General features: G+C 43.1%; 1 protein-coding gene across 4 annotated transcripts in view; it reads right to left on the reverse strand.

Moving 5' to 3' along the window:
- Positions 1-15,194, reverse strand: part of acot7 (acyl-CoA thioesterase 7) — a 305,552-nt gene that overhangs the window by 220,574 nt on the left and 69,784 nt on the right. For 3 of the 4 annotated variants that reach the window (XM_060931526.1, XM_060931523.1, XM_060931524.1), the window contains exon 2: positions 8,823-8,940. In XM_060931526.1, coding sequence (XP_060787509.1) covers positions 8,823-8,940 — 118 coding nt within the window. Of the gene's footprint in view, positions 1-8,822; positions 8,941-13,566; positions 13,712-15,194 lie in introns of those variants that run through there. The other variant, XM_060931525.1, reaches the window with a different exon arrangement.

Below are 15,194 nucleotides of genomic sequence, written 5' to 3' on the forward strand. Positions count from 1 at the left end.
ACAAGTTTGAAGTCATCCTCTGTTAGTTGGTATTGGCGTCCCCCACTTTTTATGTTTGGGGCCTCTACCACACAAAGGACATGAAGCAAAGGCACCCAACATTCATCTTTCCTGCTTTGTGGTGGCCATGAGAATGTGTTGCCTCGTCCTTGTCTCATGAAATTGACATACACATCATTTTCTTCTTCATTTCTGGTGACAATATTTCCAATGTACCATTTTCTGTCATAAACACAGGCAATATATTTGCCCGGCTGGTACATATTTGGTGCAGATTGGGACATTTGGCTTGGGGCCTGTAACTGGGACTGTAAAACTGGTGTGGTTTCAGGTCCTATGTCCACTACCGATGATGCAAGTCGTAACTATTATGATTTCAAATAACAGGAATGTAAGACACATTTTTCAATTAAAAATCAACATTTGCTAAGGATATCATTGCTAATATATATATATATATATATATATATATATATATATATATATATATATATATATATATGGATAGAAAAAGTCACCACATCTTTAATTTATGAGGAAAATAGCCCATTCCCTCCAGAACTTGAAAAATATCAAGTCAACATTTTTGTCATTTTTGGCCAAATAGCTGTTTTTAGGTCCCAATAGAAAGAAAAATATGAATTTCTTGGGCATACTACTACTAAAATATGAAAATTTGTATGTCAGTGTATGTAAATCTGAAATAGCTGCTAGTAGGAATTTTCCAATGTAGAGTTATAGAGTTCTGAATGTGGAAAAAAGTGAAAAATGATGAAACTGTCCATGTACAAAACAAATTATTAAAATATGAAGCAAGGGGCGTTTGTTAAAAAAAATCAGGGAGTAGTTACATCTTATATGAGAGCATCTTCACAAAAAAATTAGAAGATCCTAAACCCCTAGCCACATTACCAAATAAGATGGCAAAAATGCCCTATTTTAGCCCCCTCGGAAAGGACGTAAGATGTTAAAAAAAATTTTAAAAATTCAGGAATATAATTTTCATCGCAAAATATGTTTCTGTGAACAGATAACAACCCTACAATTACTATGTAATGAGGAAAAAAATCTAACTAGTTTCATATTTCTACTAGGCCCCTTAGAGTTTTAATGAATTTTAAGCGATTTTGGCCAAAATGCCATTTTTGGCTTCCTATTATGCAAAAAGTATGTCCTTCAGAGGCTTTCTGGCAACAGATTTGAAAAGAGTGGGTATCATTCAGTAAGAATCTGCACACACAACTTTCTAGATAGCTGCAATAAAAAGTTATGGGTCTCTGAAGTTGGGGAAAGAGCCAATTTCGACATGTGGTGTTTTGACATCAATATTTCAAAGGCCTGTAGTTCCAAAACTACAACATAATTGGGGGCTAATATTTTGCATGTGTGGTACAAACATATGATTCTTGATTAGAAAATTTTTTGAGTAAAATCTGAGACGGTGATGTGGGGGAGTTCCTGAAATTTAGGTGAGTTGGCACGGAATGACCCAGCACGTTCTCTCCCTCTACGTCTACATGGCTGAAGTGCCCTTGAGTAAAGCACCTAACCCTCAGCTGCCCACTGCTGTGTGTGTGTGTGTGTGTGTGTGTGTGTGTGTGTGTGTGTGTGTGTGTGTGAGAGATATATATGTGTGTGACATCCCCAGAGGGGTTAAATGTTGAATAAGAAATTTCACTGTGCTCCAGTGTACATGTGACCAACAAAGGCTTAACATTCCTAAAATAATTCCTAAAATTCCGATGAAAGGGTGTGTGCGTTTGCCTTTTGTCTCTAAAACATGTTAAAGTGGGGCGGCACAGTGGTGTAGTGGTTAGCACTGTCGCCTCACAGCAAGAAGGTTCTGGGTTCGAGCCCCGTGGCCGGCGAGGGCCTTTCTGTGCAGAGTCTGCATGTTCTCCCCGTGGGTTTCCTCCGGGTGCTCCGGTTTCCCCCACAGTCCAAAGACATGCAGGTTAGGTTAACTGGTGACTCTAAATTGACCGTAGGTGTGAATGTGAGTGTGAATGGTTGTTTGTCTCCATGTGTCAGCCCTGTGATGACCTGGCAACTTATCCAGGGTGTACCCCGCCTCTCACCCATAGTCAGCTGGGATAGGCTCCAGCTTGCCCGTGACTCTGCAGAGGATAAGCGGTTATGGATAATGGATGGATGGATGGATGGATGGATGGATGGATGGATTCACCCAACTGCTACAGCTATGGTGTGCAAAAAGCTTACAAAGCATGAATGGGATCTCATCATCAATAGAAGAGGGGGAAATCAGGAGAGGGGCACAATAGAATGTCCAGTATATATATGAATGAAAGGACAAAACAAAAACTTATCCAAGAGAATATCTGGCAAGTACTGGTCAATTCCTGCATGAGACCACAATCTCTTGTATTCTTCACCAGGGATGAGAGTGGGTGCTGATGAAAAAAAAGCAGAAAATCTGTAATAAGGGGGGTCCGGGGGGACGAAGAGCGGCTACGGGTACCGATTCCGTAGTGGGGCAACAATCAGCCACCTGCTATACATGGATGACATCAAGCTGTATGCCAGGAACGAGCGAGAAATAGACTCGCTGATCCACACCACCCGGATCTACAGCGATGACATAGGGATGTCATTCGGATTGGACAAGTGTGGCCGGATGGTCTCAAAGAGAGGCAAGATGATCCGGACTGAAGGGATTGACCTACCAGAGGGCAACATAGGTGATATCCAAGACAGCTACAAGTACCTTGGCATCCCACAGGCTAATGGAAACCATGAAGAGGCCACAAGGAAGTCAACCACAGCCAAATACCTCCAGAGAGTAAGGCAGGTCCTGAAAAGTCAGCTGAATGGTAAAAACAAGGTCCGAGCCATCAACATGTACGCACTACCAGTCATCAGATACCCCGCTGGTATCATAAACTGGCCAAAGGAGGAGATAGAAGCCACAGATATCAAGACTAGAAAGCTCCTCACCATGCATGGAGGGTTCCACCCCAAGTCCAGCACCCTGAGACTATACACTAAGCGGAAAGAGGGAGGCCGAGGGCTAGTGAGCGTCAAGACCACGGTCCAGGATGAAACATCGAAAATCCGAGAATACATCAGAAAGATGGCCCCAAAGGATGAACTGCTAAGTGAATGTCTCAGGCAGCAGAACCCTGATGAGAGTGCAGAGGAGGAGGAGGAACAGACAACCTGGAGAGACAAACCCCTACATGGCATGTACCACCGTCAGATAGAGGAAGTGGCTGATATCAAGAAATCCTACCAGTGGCTGGATAATGCAGGACTGACAGACAGCACAGAGGCACTAATCATGGCAGCACAAGAACAGGCCATAAGCACAAGAGCCATAGAGGCCAGGATCTACCAGAGTAGATCAGACCCAAGATGCAGACTGTGCAAAGAAGCCCCTGAAACAGTCCAGCACATAGTAGCAGGGTGTAAGATGCTAGCTGGATCAGCGTACATGGAGAGGCACAACCAAGTGGCTGGGATAGTATACAGGAACATCTGCAACCAGTATGGAATAGAAATACCCAAGTCCCAATGGGCCATACCATAGAAGGTGGCTGAGAACAACAGGGCCAAGATTCTGTGGGACTTCAGCTTCCAGACTGACAAACAGATCCTGGCTAACCAACCGGACATAGTGGTGGTGGACAAAGAGCAGAAGAAGGTGGTGGTGATAGATGTGGCGATCCCAGCTGACGCCAACATCAGGAAGAAGGAACATGAGAAACTTGAGAAGTATCAAGGGTTGAAAGAGCAGCTGGAACGGATGTGGAAGGTCAAGGGTTGCGTGGTCCCCGTGGTAGTGGGGGCACTTGGGGCAGTAACCCCCAAACTGGGAGAGTGGCTCCAGCAAATCCCAGGAACAACATCTGAAGCCTCAGTCCAGAAGAGCGCAGTCCTAGGAACATCGAAGATCCTGCGCAGAACCCTCAAACTCCCAGGCCTCTGGTAGAGGACCCGAGCTTGAGGATGACATGGATACCACCCCCCCGCCGGGGGTGAGAAGGAGATTTTATATATATATATATATATATATATATATATATATATATATATATAAATAAAATAATTTTTCAACGGATTTGGCATAATATAAAAAGGTCGTTTTTTACTCAGAAAAAGCAGAAATCCGCTGAAAAGCAGAAAACTCTCATCCCTGCTTCACAGGTCTGGGGTATGGGATAGGGTAGCAAGACAGAAGCCCTTTCTCACCCCTGCCCCCAGCTCCCCTCCTAGAACCCCCCCATCCAAACTTTATCCCAATTACCCCAAATTATGTGGCAAAAAGTGTTATGAAACCAAGGTAGACCTTTTTGGGCATAATTCTAAAAGATATGTTTGACTGACTAAATAAATAAAAGCTTGTCACCCAAGGAAAACCATGGTGAAGCATGATGGTGGCAGCATCATGCTTTAGGGAAGCTTCTCTTCACTTGGGACTGGGGCAATACTCAAGATTACTCAAGACAGCTCAAGATAGAGGGGGTCATGGATAGCTCCAATTGACTGAGTTCTGTATTACAAGGAAAAAGGTGCTTCAACAAAGTATTAGTTAAGGGGTGTACACAGCTGTGTAACCAGGTCAGCTGGCGCAGATTTAAGGGGGGGACGCACCTGGCACCCTCCTGGTCCAAAAAAAAAAAAAAATTGTATGCCGCTTGTTTTTTATTTAATAAGGTTTTTAAAAATAAACAAAATAGGGTGGCATGGTGGTGTAGTGGTTAGCACTGTTGCCTCACAGCAAGAAGGTTCTGGGTTTGACCCAGTGGCTGGCGAGGGCCTTTCTGTGTGGAGTTTGCATGTTCTCCTCGTGTCTGCGTCGGTTTCCTCTGGGTGCTCCGGTTTCCCCCAAAGACATGCAGGTTAGGCTAATTGGTGGCTCTAAATTGACCGTAGGTGTGAATGGTTGTTTCTCTCTGTGTCAGCCCTGCGATGATCTGGCGGCTTGTCCAGGGTGAACCCCGCCTCTCACCCATAGTCAGCTGGGATAGGCTCCAGCTTGCCCGCGACCCTGCACAGGATAAGCGGTTACGGATAATGGATGGATGGATGGATGGATGGATGGGAAATAAACAAAATAAATCATTATGTGGGATTGAGCTGAAGAATTTATAGTATAAATGTATATTTAATAATAGGTCCTATAGCTTAGATTTTTTTTCCTCATGGCACGAATGCAGTGAAAAGCAAGCTGGGTGAGTCCTGTCGGAGTTTAGCAGGGTGCAGGAACTTCATTTATTGACATAACGTACTGTATTCCCAGACTGCACTGTAGACTACGTGTAAAAAGGATGGCGCACACCCTTTATGTTTATGGTATCGTTAACAGGCATGTTCACAAGCCAAAATGATAAGACGCTACAGCAGGTTTACTGCACACACACACGTTGGCTGTCCGACTACTGCTCAGGGTATCCCTGTACTTACTATACCCGGTGTACGTACATGGTACATGTGCCATTTTGGAGGTGAGACTCACTTTGATTTTTACAATGGCTCTGAAGAAAATCTGCTTGTAACCCCCCCGAGTCTTGGGAACTAAGACTTATTACAGGACTTATTCACATGCAACTCACACAATCATTGTATAGTTATCTCAGTCTATTAGACTCAGGAGCTCAGATTACAGTTACTGACTTTGTATTATAGACATGCAACTCTTGCAGTCTGTTTATAGTTATCTCGGTATTAAGCTCTGCTTTAAGTGGCCACGTACATTCCCTCAGTGTACCTGGGTATATTCACTGTCTTAGATGTACACTGAACGTCCTGAGCAGGAGCTCAGACTGCAGTTGCTAAAATAGTAATAATTCATTGATAGGTGTTTTGTGGTCAGTGTACTACACTGTAGTGTGTCATGTAGTAATGCATTATATGACAGCGCAACCATCATAAATATCTCATCTCATCTCATTATCTCTAGCCGCTTTATCCTGTTCTACAGGGTCGCCGGCAAGCTGGAGCCTATCCCAGCTGACTACGGGCGAAAGGCAGGGTACACCTTGGACAAGTCGCCAGGTCATCACAGGGCTGACACATAGACACAGAGAACCATTCACACTCACATTCACACCTACGGTCAATTTAGTCACCAGTTAACCTAACCTGCATGTCTTTGGACTGTGGGGGAAACCGGAGCACCCGGAGGAAACCCACGCGGACACGGGGAGAACATGCAAACTCCACACAGAAAGGCCCTCGCCGGCCACGGGGCTCGAACCCGGACCTTCTTGCTCTGAGGCGACAGCGCTAACCACTACACCACCGTGCCGCCCCCGTCATAAATATATCAGTTGTAACCATGTTCTACACATATACAATGCCTGCAACTCCGAAAATATAATTCAGTGACTAATAAAATGGTTTTGAAACTTCCTAGTTTTAAAACATATATACAGTATATTTTTTTTTAAGAGATTTAATTTACATCATGTCTCTGACAGCTCAAAATGCATCTCTGGGCATTTAAAAACCGCAGAGTTTCCAGGGGCCTCTGGAGGCCCCCGGACCCCTGGCCTTACTGGGTTGACGCCCCCCTTCCCATTTTCCTGGATCCACCCCTGGTTAGTGTACGTTTTTCCCTTAAAACTTTGCCATTTGCTTTCCAATTGAATTTTGTAGCTTGCAATATCACAATAAAAAGGTGGAAAAAAGGATCGGACAGGATTTGTTCTTTGTTTACCACACCCAAAAAAAACAATTTTTTTTTAGCCACAGAAATTCTCATACAGGGGCGGCACGGTGGTGTAGTGGTTAGCGCTGTCGCCTCACAGCAAGAAGGTCCTGGGTTCGAGCCCCGGGGCCGGCGAGGGCCTTTCTGTGTGGAGTTTGCATGTTCTCCCCGTGTCCGCGTGGGTTTCCTCCGGGTGCTCCGGTTTCCCCCACAGTCCAAAGACATGCAGGTTAGGTTAACTGGTGACTCTAAATTGACCGTAGGTGTGAATGTGAGTGTGAATGGTTGTCTGTGTCTATGTGTCAGCCCTGTGATGACCTGGCGACTTGTCCAGGGTGTACCCCGCCTTTCGCCCGTAGTCAGCTGGGATAGGCTCCGGCTTGCCTGCGACCCTGTAGAAGGATAAAGCGGCTAGAGATAATGAGATGAGAAATTCTCATACATTTCAAACCAGACCAAGTAAAATTACAACGTGCCCAAACAAAACCGTCATCGGTCACCTGATAATTAAGCCATGTGGATATAAAAAGTGTACACACCTCGTTAAAATGACAGGGTTTTTCTGATGTGTGTTTAAAAAAAATATATGTATGGCTTATAACCTGTACAATTCAATTGAAAAACAAACAAAACAAATCTGTTAGGGGGAAAACACACACACACACAAAAAAAAAGTACTATAAGCTGGTTGCATAAGTGTGCACACCTTTAAACTAATACTTTGTTGAAGCACCTTTTGATTTAATTACAGCAGTCAGTCTTTTCAGGTCAGAGTCTATCAGCCTGCCACACCTAGATATGGCAATATTTGCCCACTCTTCCTTGCAAAAGCACTCCAAATCTGTCAGATTGCGAGGGCATCTCTTGCGCACAGCCCTCTTCAGGTCACCCCACAGATTTTCAACTGGATTTAGGTCTGGGCTCTGGCTGGGCCGTTCCAAAACTTTTTTGGGGGTCATTGTTGTGCTGAAAGATGAAATTCCTCTTCATCTTCATAGCAGACACCTGAAGGTTTTGGGCCAAAATTGACTGGTATTTAGAACCGTTCATAATTCCCTCCACTTTGACTAAAGCCCCTGTTCCAGCTGAAGAAAAACAACCCCAAAACATGATGCTGCCACCACCATGTTTCACCGTGGGTATGGGGTTCTTTTGATGATGCACAGTGTTGTTTTTGTGCCAAGCATACCTTATGGAATTGTGGCCAAAAAGTTCAACCTTGGTTTCATCAGACCATAACACATTTTCCACATGCTTTTGGGAGAAATTATGCGGGTTTTTTTGCAAAATTTAGCCGGGCCTGGATGTTTTCCTTTGACCCTACCTCATAGTCCAGACATATGGAGGATACGGGAGATTGTCATCACATGTAGTCCACAACCAGTACTTGCCAGAAATTCCTGCAGCTCCTTCAGTGTTGCTGTAGGTGTCTTGGCAGCCTCCCTGACCAGTTTTTATCTTGTCTTTTCATCAGTTTTGGAGGGACATCCAGTTCTTGATAATATCACTGTTGTCCCGTATCTTCTCCACTTCTTGATGACTGTCTTCACTGTGCTCCATGGTATATCTAATGCCGTGGAAATTTTTTTTGTATCCTTCTGCTGACTGATCCCTTTCAACAATGAGATCCCTCTGATGCTTTGTTAGCTCTCTGTGAACCCTGGCGTTTGCTGGAGGATGCAACGGAGTAAATGTCTAAACTTTATTTGGGGTTAATCAGAGTCATTTTAACTGATGGCAGGTGTGAACCCAAAAAGACTGAATGCTGTAATTAAATCAAAAGATGCTTCAACAAAGTATTAGTTTAAGGGTGTGCGCACTTATGCAACCAGCTTATTGTACGTTTTTTTATGTTTCCCCCGTAACAGATTTGTTTGTTTTTCAATTGAATTGTACAGGTTATAGGTCACATTAAAGGTGGGAAAAGTTTTGAAATTATTTATCGTGCTCTCATTTTGATTTTTTTTTTACATCAGAAAAACCTATTATTTTAACAGGGTGTGTACACGTTTTATATCCACTGTACATACCCATATACATCTGACTGAGGAAATAATATTGCAAAAACACCACAAACCCTGCCAATTTGTTGCAAAAAAACGGCAGTGAAAATGACCAGAATATTAATCTAGTTTAGATGAGTGTAACTCACCCCAGTTTGAGTATTACAGTGGCGAGTTCCTATAATGCACCCAGCTTCCTCAATCATCTTCAGGATGGTCCCACCGTGGACATTACCCGCGATGTTGGCATCATCCGGTCGCATCATTCTGAAAATCACAAACAAACCCAATTATTTCCACCTGTACTAACTCTGGGCTCAGCCGCTAGCCGCTCGCACGTCCGCAAATTGCGAAGTTTTATTCACATTTGCAAAAAGAAAATCTTCTGTATTCGCATTTTATGCGAAAGTCATTTAAAGTTTAAGCAAAATCCATCAAACAATTGCGATTTCTCAAGATAAACCGTACCTTTCGTGTCCATCTTCGATGTTTTGATTTATAACCAACGCCCCCGAGTTTCGAAGCTTCTTATTGGTTGACCGCAAATTACGTCTTCCAATAGCATCGGACCTTACATATAAAATGATCAATTTCCGAGTTGCGCTGATAATGTCGGCAATTCTCGCTCATTAGTGAACAAGATTATAGTGAGGTTTGTTTAAAATAAATTATCCGACTTTACGTATGACAAAAACTTATCTAAAAAGTGAGATAACATATTAGAATATTCTGTTAGCTTTCTCAGTTAGGGATAAAAACACGATATAACCATTCTAAAGACGTATTTTCTACATAATATCAACCCTGACAGAACTTTGAAAGAACTCACAGATGAACCAGGATATATCGACCAAGTGTACCTTGTTTTCAGAGCGTTTTGACGCACATGGTTCAAAGTTTTGACTGCAAGTGTTTCATTTGAGAAATTAATGGTGAATATCATTATATTTGGGTTATGAGATTGATTGTAACTCCCTGAGCTCCCTTCATCCTAGGGCTGTGCGATGTCCCCTTAATTGGCATCGACGATGTTTACAGTGCAAACATCGTGATGGACGATCATATCGTGGGCGGGGGGGGGGGGGATTTTAATACCACATTATTAAATATATTATTATTATTATTATTATTAAAAGTATTAGATACTCATCCGAGGCTTTGGCACGTAAAGAAAAAAAAGCGCTAGGTGATGTGGAATATTTGGCCTTGATAACGGATATGTGGTCCAGCTGCAACATGATGCCCTATATGTCAGCTACCGTACATTATGTGGACCGAGAGTGGGCAATGCAGTCCAAATGCCTGCAGACGAGTTTCATGCCAGACACACATTCAGCGGACAATTTAGAAGACGCATTGCGCGAGACACTTGCCGAATAGAAAATAGAGGAGAAAAAGATCGCCTGCATAACAACGGGGCGAATATTGTCACAGCCATCAGGCAATTGAAATGGCCGTGGTTAAGTTGTTTTGGGCACAATTTGAACCTGGCCATAACCAACTCGCTTGCGCAACAGAGGGCCAGTACAGACCGAGCGTTTGGAGTTTGCCGAGCAGTCAACACTGCGTTTGCGCACAGCTGGCCTCGGAGAAATGAGCTGCGCAAAGTGCAGGTGGAAATGAACCTCCCCGAGCACTCACTGATCAAGGCAAGATATTAATCTGCTCTAACAATGAAAGACTAGTATTCAAACTATGAGAAGAAACTACACTTAAGCTATTACTCGTTTATTTACACCATATCAATTGAAGATGCGTTTCGGCCTTTAGTGCGCACTTGAACGCGCTAATTTTTCCAATTTATTAGTCTTTGAATTATTGCACCAGCTTTTAAAATCATGATTTAATATTGTTTTTTTTACTGTCTTTACATTTATCAGAATCACCTTCATTCTTCCCTTTGGTTTGACATTATGGCTTAGAGTGGACCATTTTGTGTCTGAAAGTAGGCCTATTTACCAGATTAAAGTTATTTGACTTCTGCCGAAGTCTGCGCTTCACTGCCGTTTGATAAGGTGCAATATTTCCCGACTGAAGTCGTTAATAGTGGCTATTTGTTTGAACAACATGACAAATTTTACATTAAAAGTATAGTGTAGGCTAAAAAATGAAGTCAAAATTTATTATTAGTAGCATACTGTATTTGTGTAACCACGTTATGTTCACTAGCACGTCCCTGCACCATAGCCTACGTGAACAAGCGGTAATAGGATATTACTTTATAATGATTTATATAATTATATATTTATATATAAATATATGTTATATTTATATATTAAACAAAACTAACTAACTAAACTAACAAAAAACTAACTTTTTAGGTTAAATAGGCCCAGATGATATGTATATGCATGTTTATGACAGGAGGGGGCGTGGTATCACGATGGTGGCTCTCCATCGTGATGGATGACCACCATCGTCGATGGACGATGGCATCGTCTATCGGCACAGCCCTACTTCATCCTATCCATAAAGACACCTCCCTCCCCCTAAACACACACACGGATCCCAATTATACACACCCACACAAGTATATCCACACATACTCACAAGTTCTGGTTAATAGCTCAGGCAGCAATGTATGGAATCAAAGATTTATCACACCCATAGGTGTGATAAATCCCTGATAGAGTTGGAAGCCACTCACCATGCAGTTATGTTACACAGCCAGACAGCATACTACAGAGGGTGACTAAGGGCTAAAAGGAGCATAGATAGCAAAGAATGCAAAGCACATCACACCAGATGTTAGATATAATTATAATGAAAAACATGGACTCCGTAAACCAGATTAAAGCCTAGGTCACAACCGGACGTACGATTTTTTTGGCCGTGCGATTTTTGGCATTTCCCAAATCGCTGCCGTTTTTTTTTTGTTCATGGAGAAAGACGCGCGTTGGCCGTAAGTTTGTCTTGCAACCTGAAAAAAACCGTAAGCGCCCGTAGAGTTTGTTTGACATGACAAAGAACCTCTGCGGCCGGTCTACGACTCGAAAATCAGCACGTCACACGCGCGCTCTCGTGCGTTTCACGTGTGCCCTCCGTGCGTTTCTTGCACGTAGACCGGCCGTAGGAGCACGTACAGCCGGTTGTGACCGAGGCTTATGCGGGCTAAATTAAACACACAATTTCATTCCATATATACAGTTGATGAAATGATCAAAATAAGAGGATTCAAGAATAAATAAGCATGCTATGAACATAAATCAAGAACATGGAAAGACAAAGGCAGGAAACAAGTTTGCAAACACGATTGAAACACCAACAAACTACAATAACAATTCATCTCATCTCATCTCATTATCTCTAGCCGCTTTATCCTTCTACAGGGTTGCAGGCAAGCTGGAGCCTATCCCAGCTGACTACGGGCGAAAGGCGGGGTACACCCTGGACAAGTCACCAGGTCATCACAGGGCTGACACATAGACACAGACAACCATTCACACTCACATTCACACCTACGGTCAGTTTAGAGTCACCAGTTAACCTAACCTGCATGTCTTTGGACTGTGGGGGAAACCGGAGCACCCGGAGGAAACCCACGCGGACACGGGGAGAACATGCAAACTCCACACAGAAAGGCCCTTGCCAGCCCCGGGGCTCGAACCCAGGACCTTCTTGCTGTGAGGCGACAGCGCTAACCACTACACCACCGTGCCGCCCACAATAACAATTCATTTTTCAATATTATGTCAGTGCAAGAAACAGAAGTATAACATACTGTCTCATCTCATCTCATCATCTCTAGCCGCTTTATCCTTCTACAGGGTCGCAGGCAAGCTGGAGCCTATCCCAGCTGACTACGGGCGAAAGGCGGGGTACACCCTGGACAAGTCACCAGGTCATCACAGGGCTGACACATAGACACAGACAACCATTCACACTCACATTCACACCTACGGTCAATTTAGAGTCACCAGTTAACCTAACCTGCATGTCTTTGGACTGTGGGGGAAACCGGAGCACCCGGAGGAAACCCACGTGGACACGGGGAGAACATGCAAACTCCACACAGAAAGGCCCTCGCCGGCCCCGGGGCTCGAACCCAGGACCTTCTTGCTGTGAGGCGACAGCACTAACCACTACACCACCGTGCCGCCCCATAACATACTGTATCTTGCTAAAAAAAAATACTTTGCTAAGAAGAAAATTGTTCTTTTAGCATTTCTTGCTAAGCGAAATTGCAAATTGCTAAAGAAAAATTTGAGTCTTTCGCACTTTTCGCTAAAACAATTTGGGTCCTAGAGTGAGCACAGGAACTGGATACGAGTCAGCAACATCCAGCACGCCACTTTTTGGAGTTTCAGGAGGATGAGTCAATACACCGTAGTTTGTTTAGCAAACCTACTGTTAAAGCCTGGGGACACTGGATATTCCAGTGCTTTGAGAGACGTCATAAACACATTATTAATTATCCATACCAGTGGACTGCTTAGTATGCAAACATGTATATGATGGGCACACGTTATTATAAACTGGAGATATTTATAATAAGCTAAAAGTGTAAAAACACACAACAATATAAATACAATAAAACACGGAAACAGTAATAAAAATGGTCACATTCATTCATGTTGCGCAACCTAGAACATAACGTAACCTTCTGACACAGAACTCTCTGGCATCCTTAACCAGTCTGTGTAGGAGTTAAACAGGAAATACTATCAGAAGAAAGCTTGCTAACCTGTAACATTCCTCGCCACAGAAACATTCTGTAACATTCGCTCATGTCGTATCATTATAGCATGTTTTACAGATAATTACCGTACATCATTAGGCTTTTTAAATCAAAATGACTTCATTCAGACTTGATAGGAGACACAGCATGTGACATTACAGTAGAATATAGTACACAAGCTCAAATTTGCAAACAGAAAGCCAATGTGTAACTACCTGGTAAGCAGAAAAGGAGCCATTTGAGCACCAGATTAAATTCCTACGTCATAAATTAGAGAGAGAGAGAGAGAGAGAGTGTCGTGTTTCTAAGCCGAAGCAGAATGAAACCAGGCTTTCCATTCATCACTTCTTCTACTCCACACTATGAGATCATCAACGTCTCCACCACTAATGTGGCTGTCATCCAGACTGACCCCGCCCTCAGTCAGACCACATGGTTTTGGGCCAATGAGATCAACCCGGTGAGTGACACTGCGGTGGTGAAGTTCCAAGCAAGAACAAACCCACAGGAAATGTTTAGAAAAAGGGCTTGACTGGTATGAATACAGACGCTTTATATTAGACGAGTGCTAATTTCTCTAACCACACACGGCCAACGTGATATGCAGTTTTAGGTATGTCAGCACAGGAGAACAATTATATTTGACACTATAGTCAAACCACACATGATTCGTAGCCCTTATTATTGTAACATGTTATTACGTACAGTTGTGGTCAGAAGTTTACATACAAGGACATGAATGTCATCGTGGATATGAACGTCATGGCAATATTTGGGCTTTCAGTAATTTCTTTGAACTGTTCTTTTTCTGTAGCAGAAAGGTACAGTATACAGCTTTAATTTAAAAATAAAAAAAAAAAAACTAGAATTTGGTGCACAAGTTTTAATTTTTTTTTTTTTTTGGGGGGGGGGTCTGAAATGAACACAGGGTCAAAATTATACATACAGGATCAAAAATATACACACAGCACACCTAATATCTGGATAAAATGTCTCTTTGCAAGATTCACCTTGACCAAACATTTTTGTTTACCATGAACAAACTTCTGGCAGAATTCTGGCTGGATATTTCACAACTCTTCACACTGTAAACCCGGATAAGTTGAGTGCACTTAAATGACTTTAGTAAAGCGATTGCCTTAAGTGGTTTAAGTTATGAAGAGTAGAGAAAATGAATTTGTCAAGTACAATCAACTTGAACGACTTAATTAATGAACTAAACAAAAACTGTGCAGTCTACTTAAGACTAGAATGCTGAGAACTTAATATGATAAGTCTAATTCACTTAACTGCTTTAATATTTAAAATCTTAATATCCTCTTCACTGTAAGCCCGGATAAGTTGAGTTTACTTAAAAAATTTGAGGAAACCAGTTGCCTTAAAAAAAAATTAAGTAATGTATAATCAAAACTGGGGCGGCACGGTGGTGTAGTGGTTAGCGCTGTCGCCTCACAGCAAGAAGGTCCTGGGTTCGAGCCCCGGGGCCGGCGAGGGCCTTTCTGTGCGGAGTTTGCATGTTCTCCCCGTGTCCGCGTGGGTTTCCTCCGGGTGCTCCGGTTTCCCCCACAGTCCAAAGACATGCAGGTTAGGTTAACTGGTGACTCTAAATTGACCGTAGGTGTGAATGTAAGTGTGAATGGTTGTCTGTGTCTATGTGTCAGCCCTGTGATGACCTGGCGACTTGTCCAGGGTGTACCCCATGTTAGGGTTTTGCTGGGATTCGAACCTGGTTCGTTGGTGTGATAATCCAGCAAACCCCCACTAGGCCACCAGGGGGATGACTCAAATGCAGAGGCGTGAGGCGGAAGTAGAAAAAGAATCAAAAGGTTTATTTAAACTATAT

Source organism: Neoarius graeffei, chromosome 10 (assembly GCF_027579695.1).
Source record: "Neoarius graeffei isolate fNeoGra1 chromosome 10, fNeoGra1.pri, whole genome shotgun sequence".
In the NCBI taxonomy this organism is placed as follows: Eukaryota; Metazoa; Chordata; class Actinopteri; order Siluriformes; family Ariidae; genus Neoarius; species Neoarius graeffei.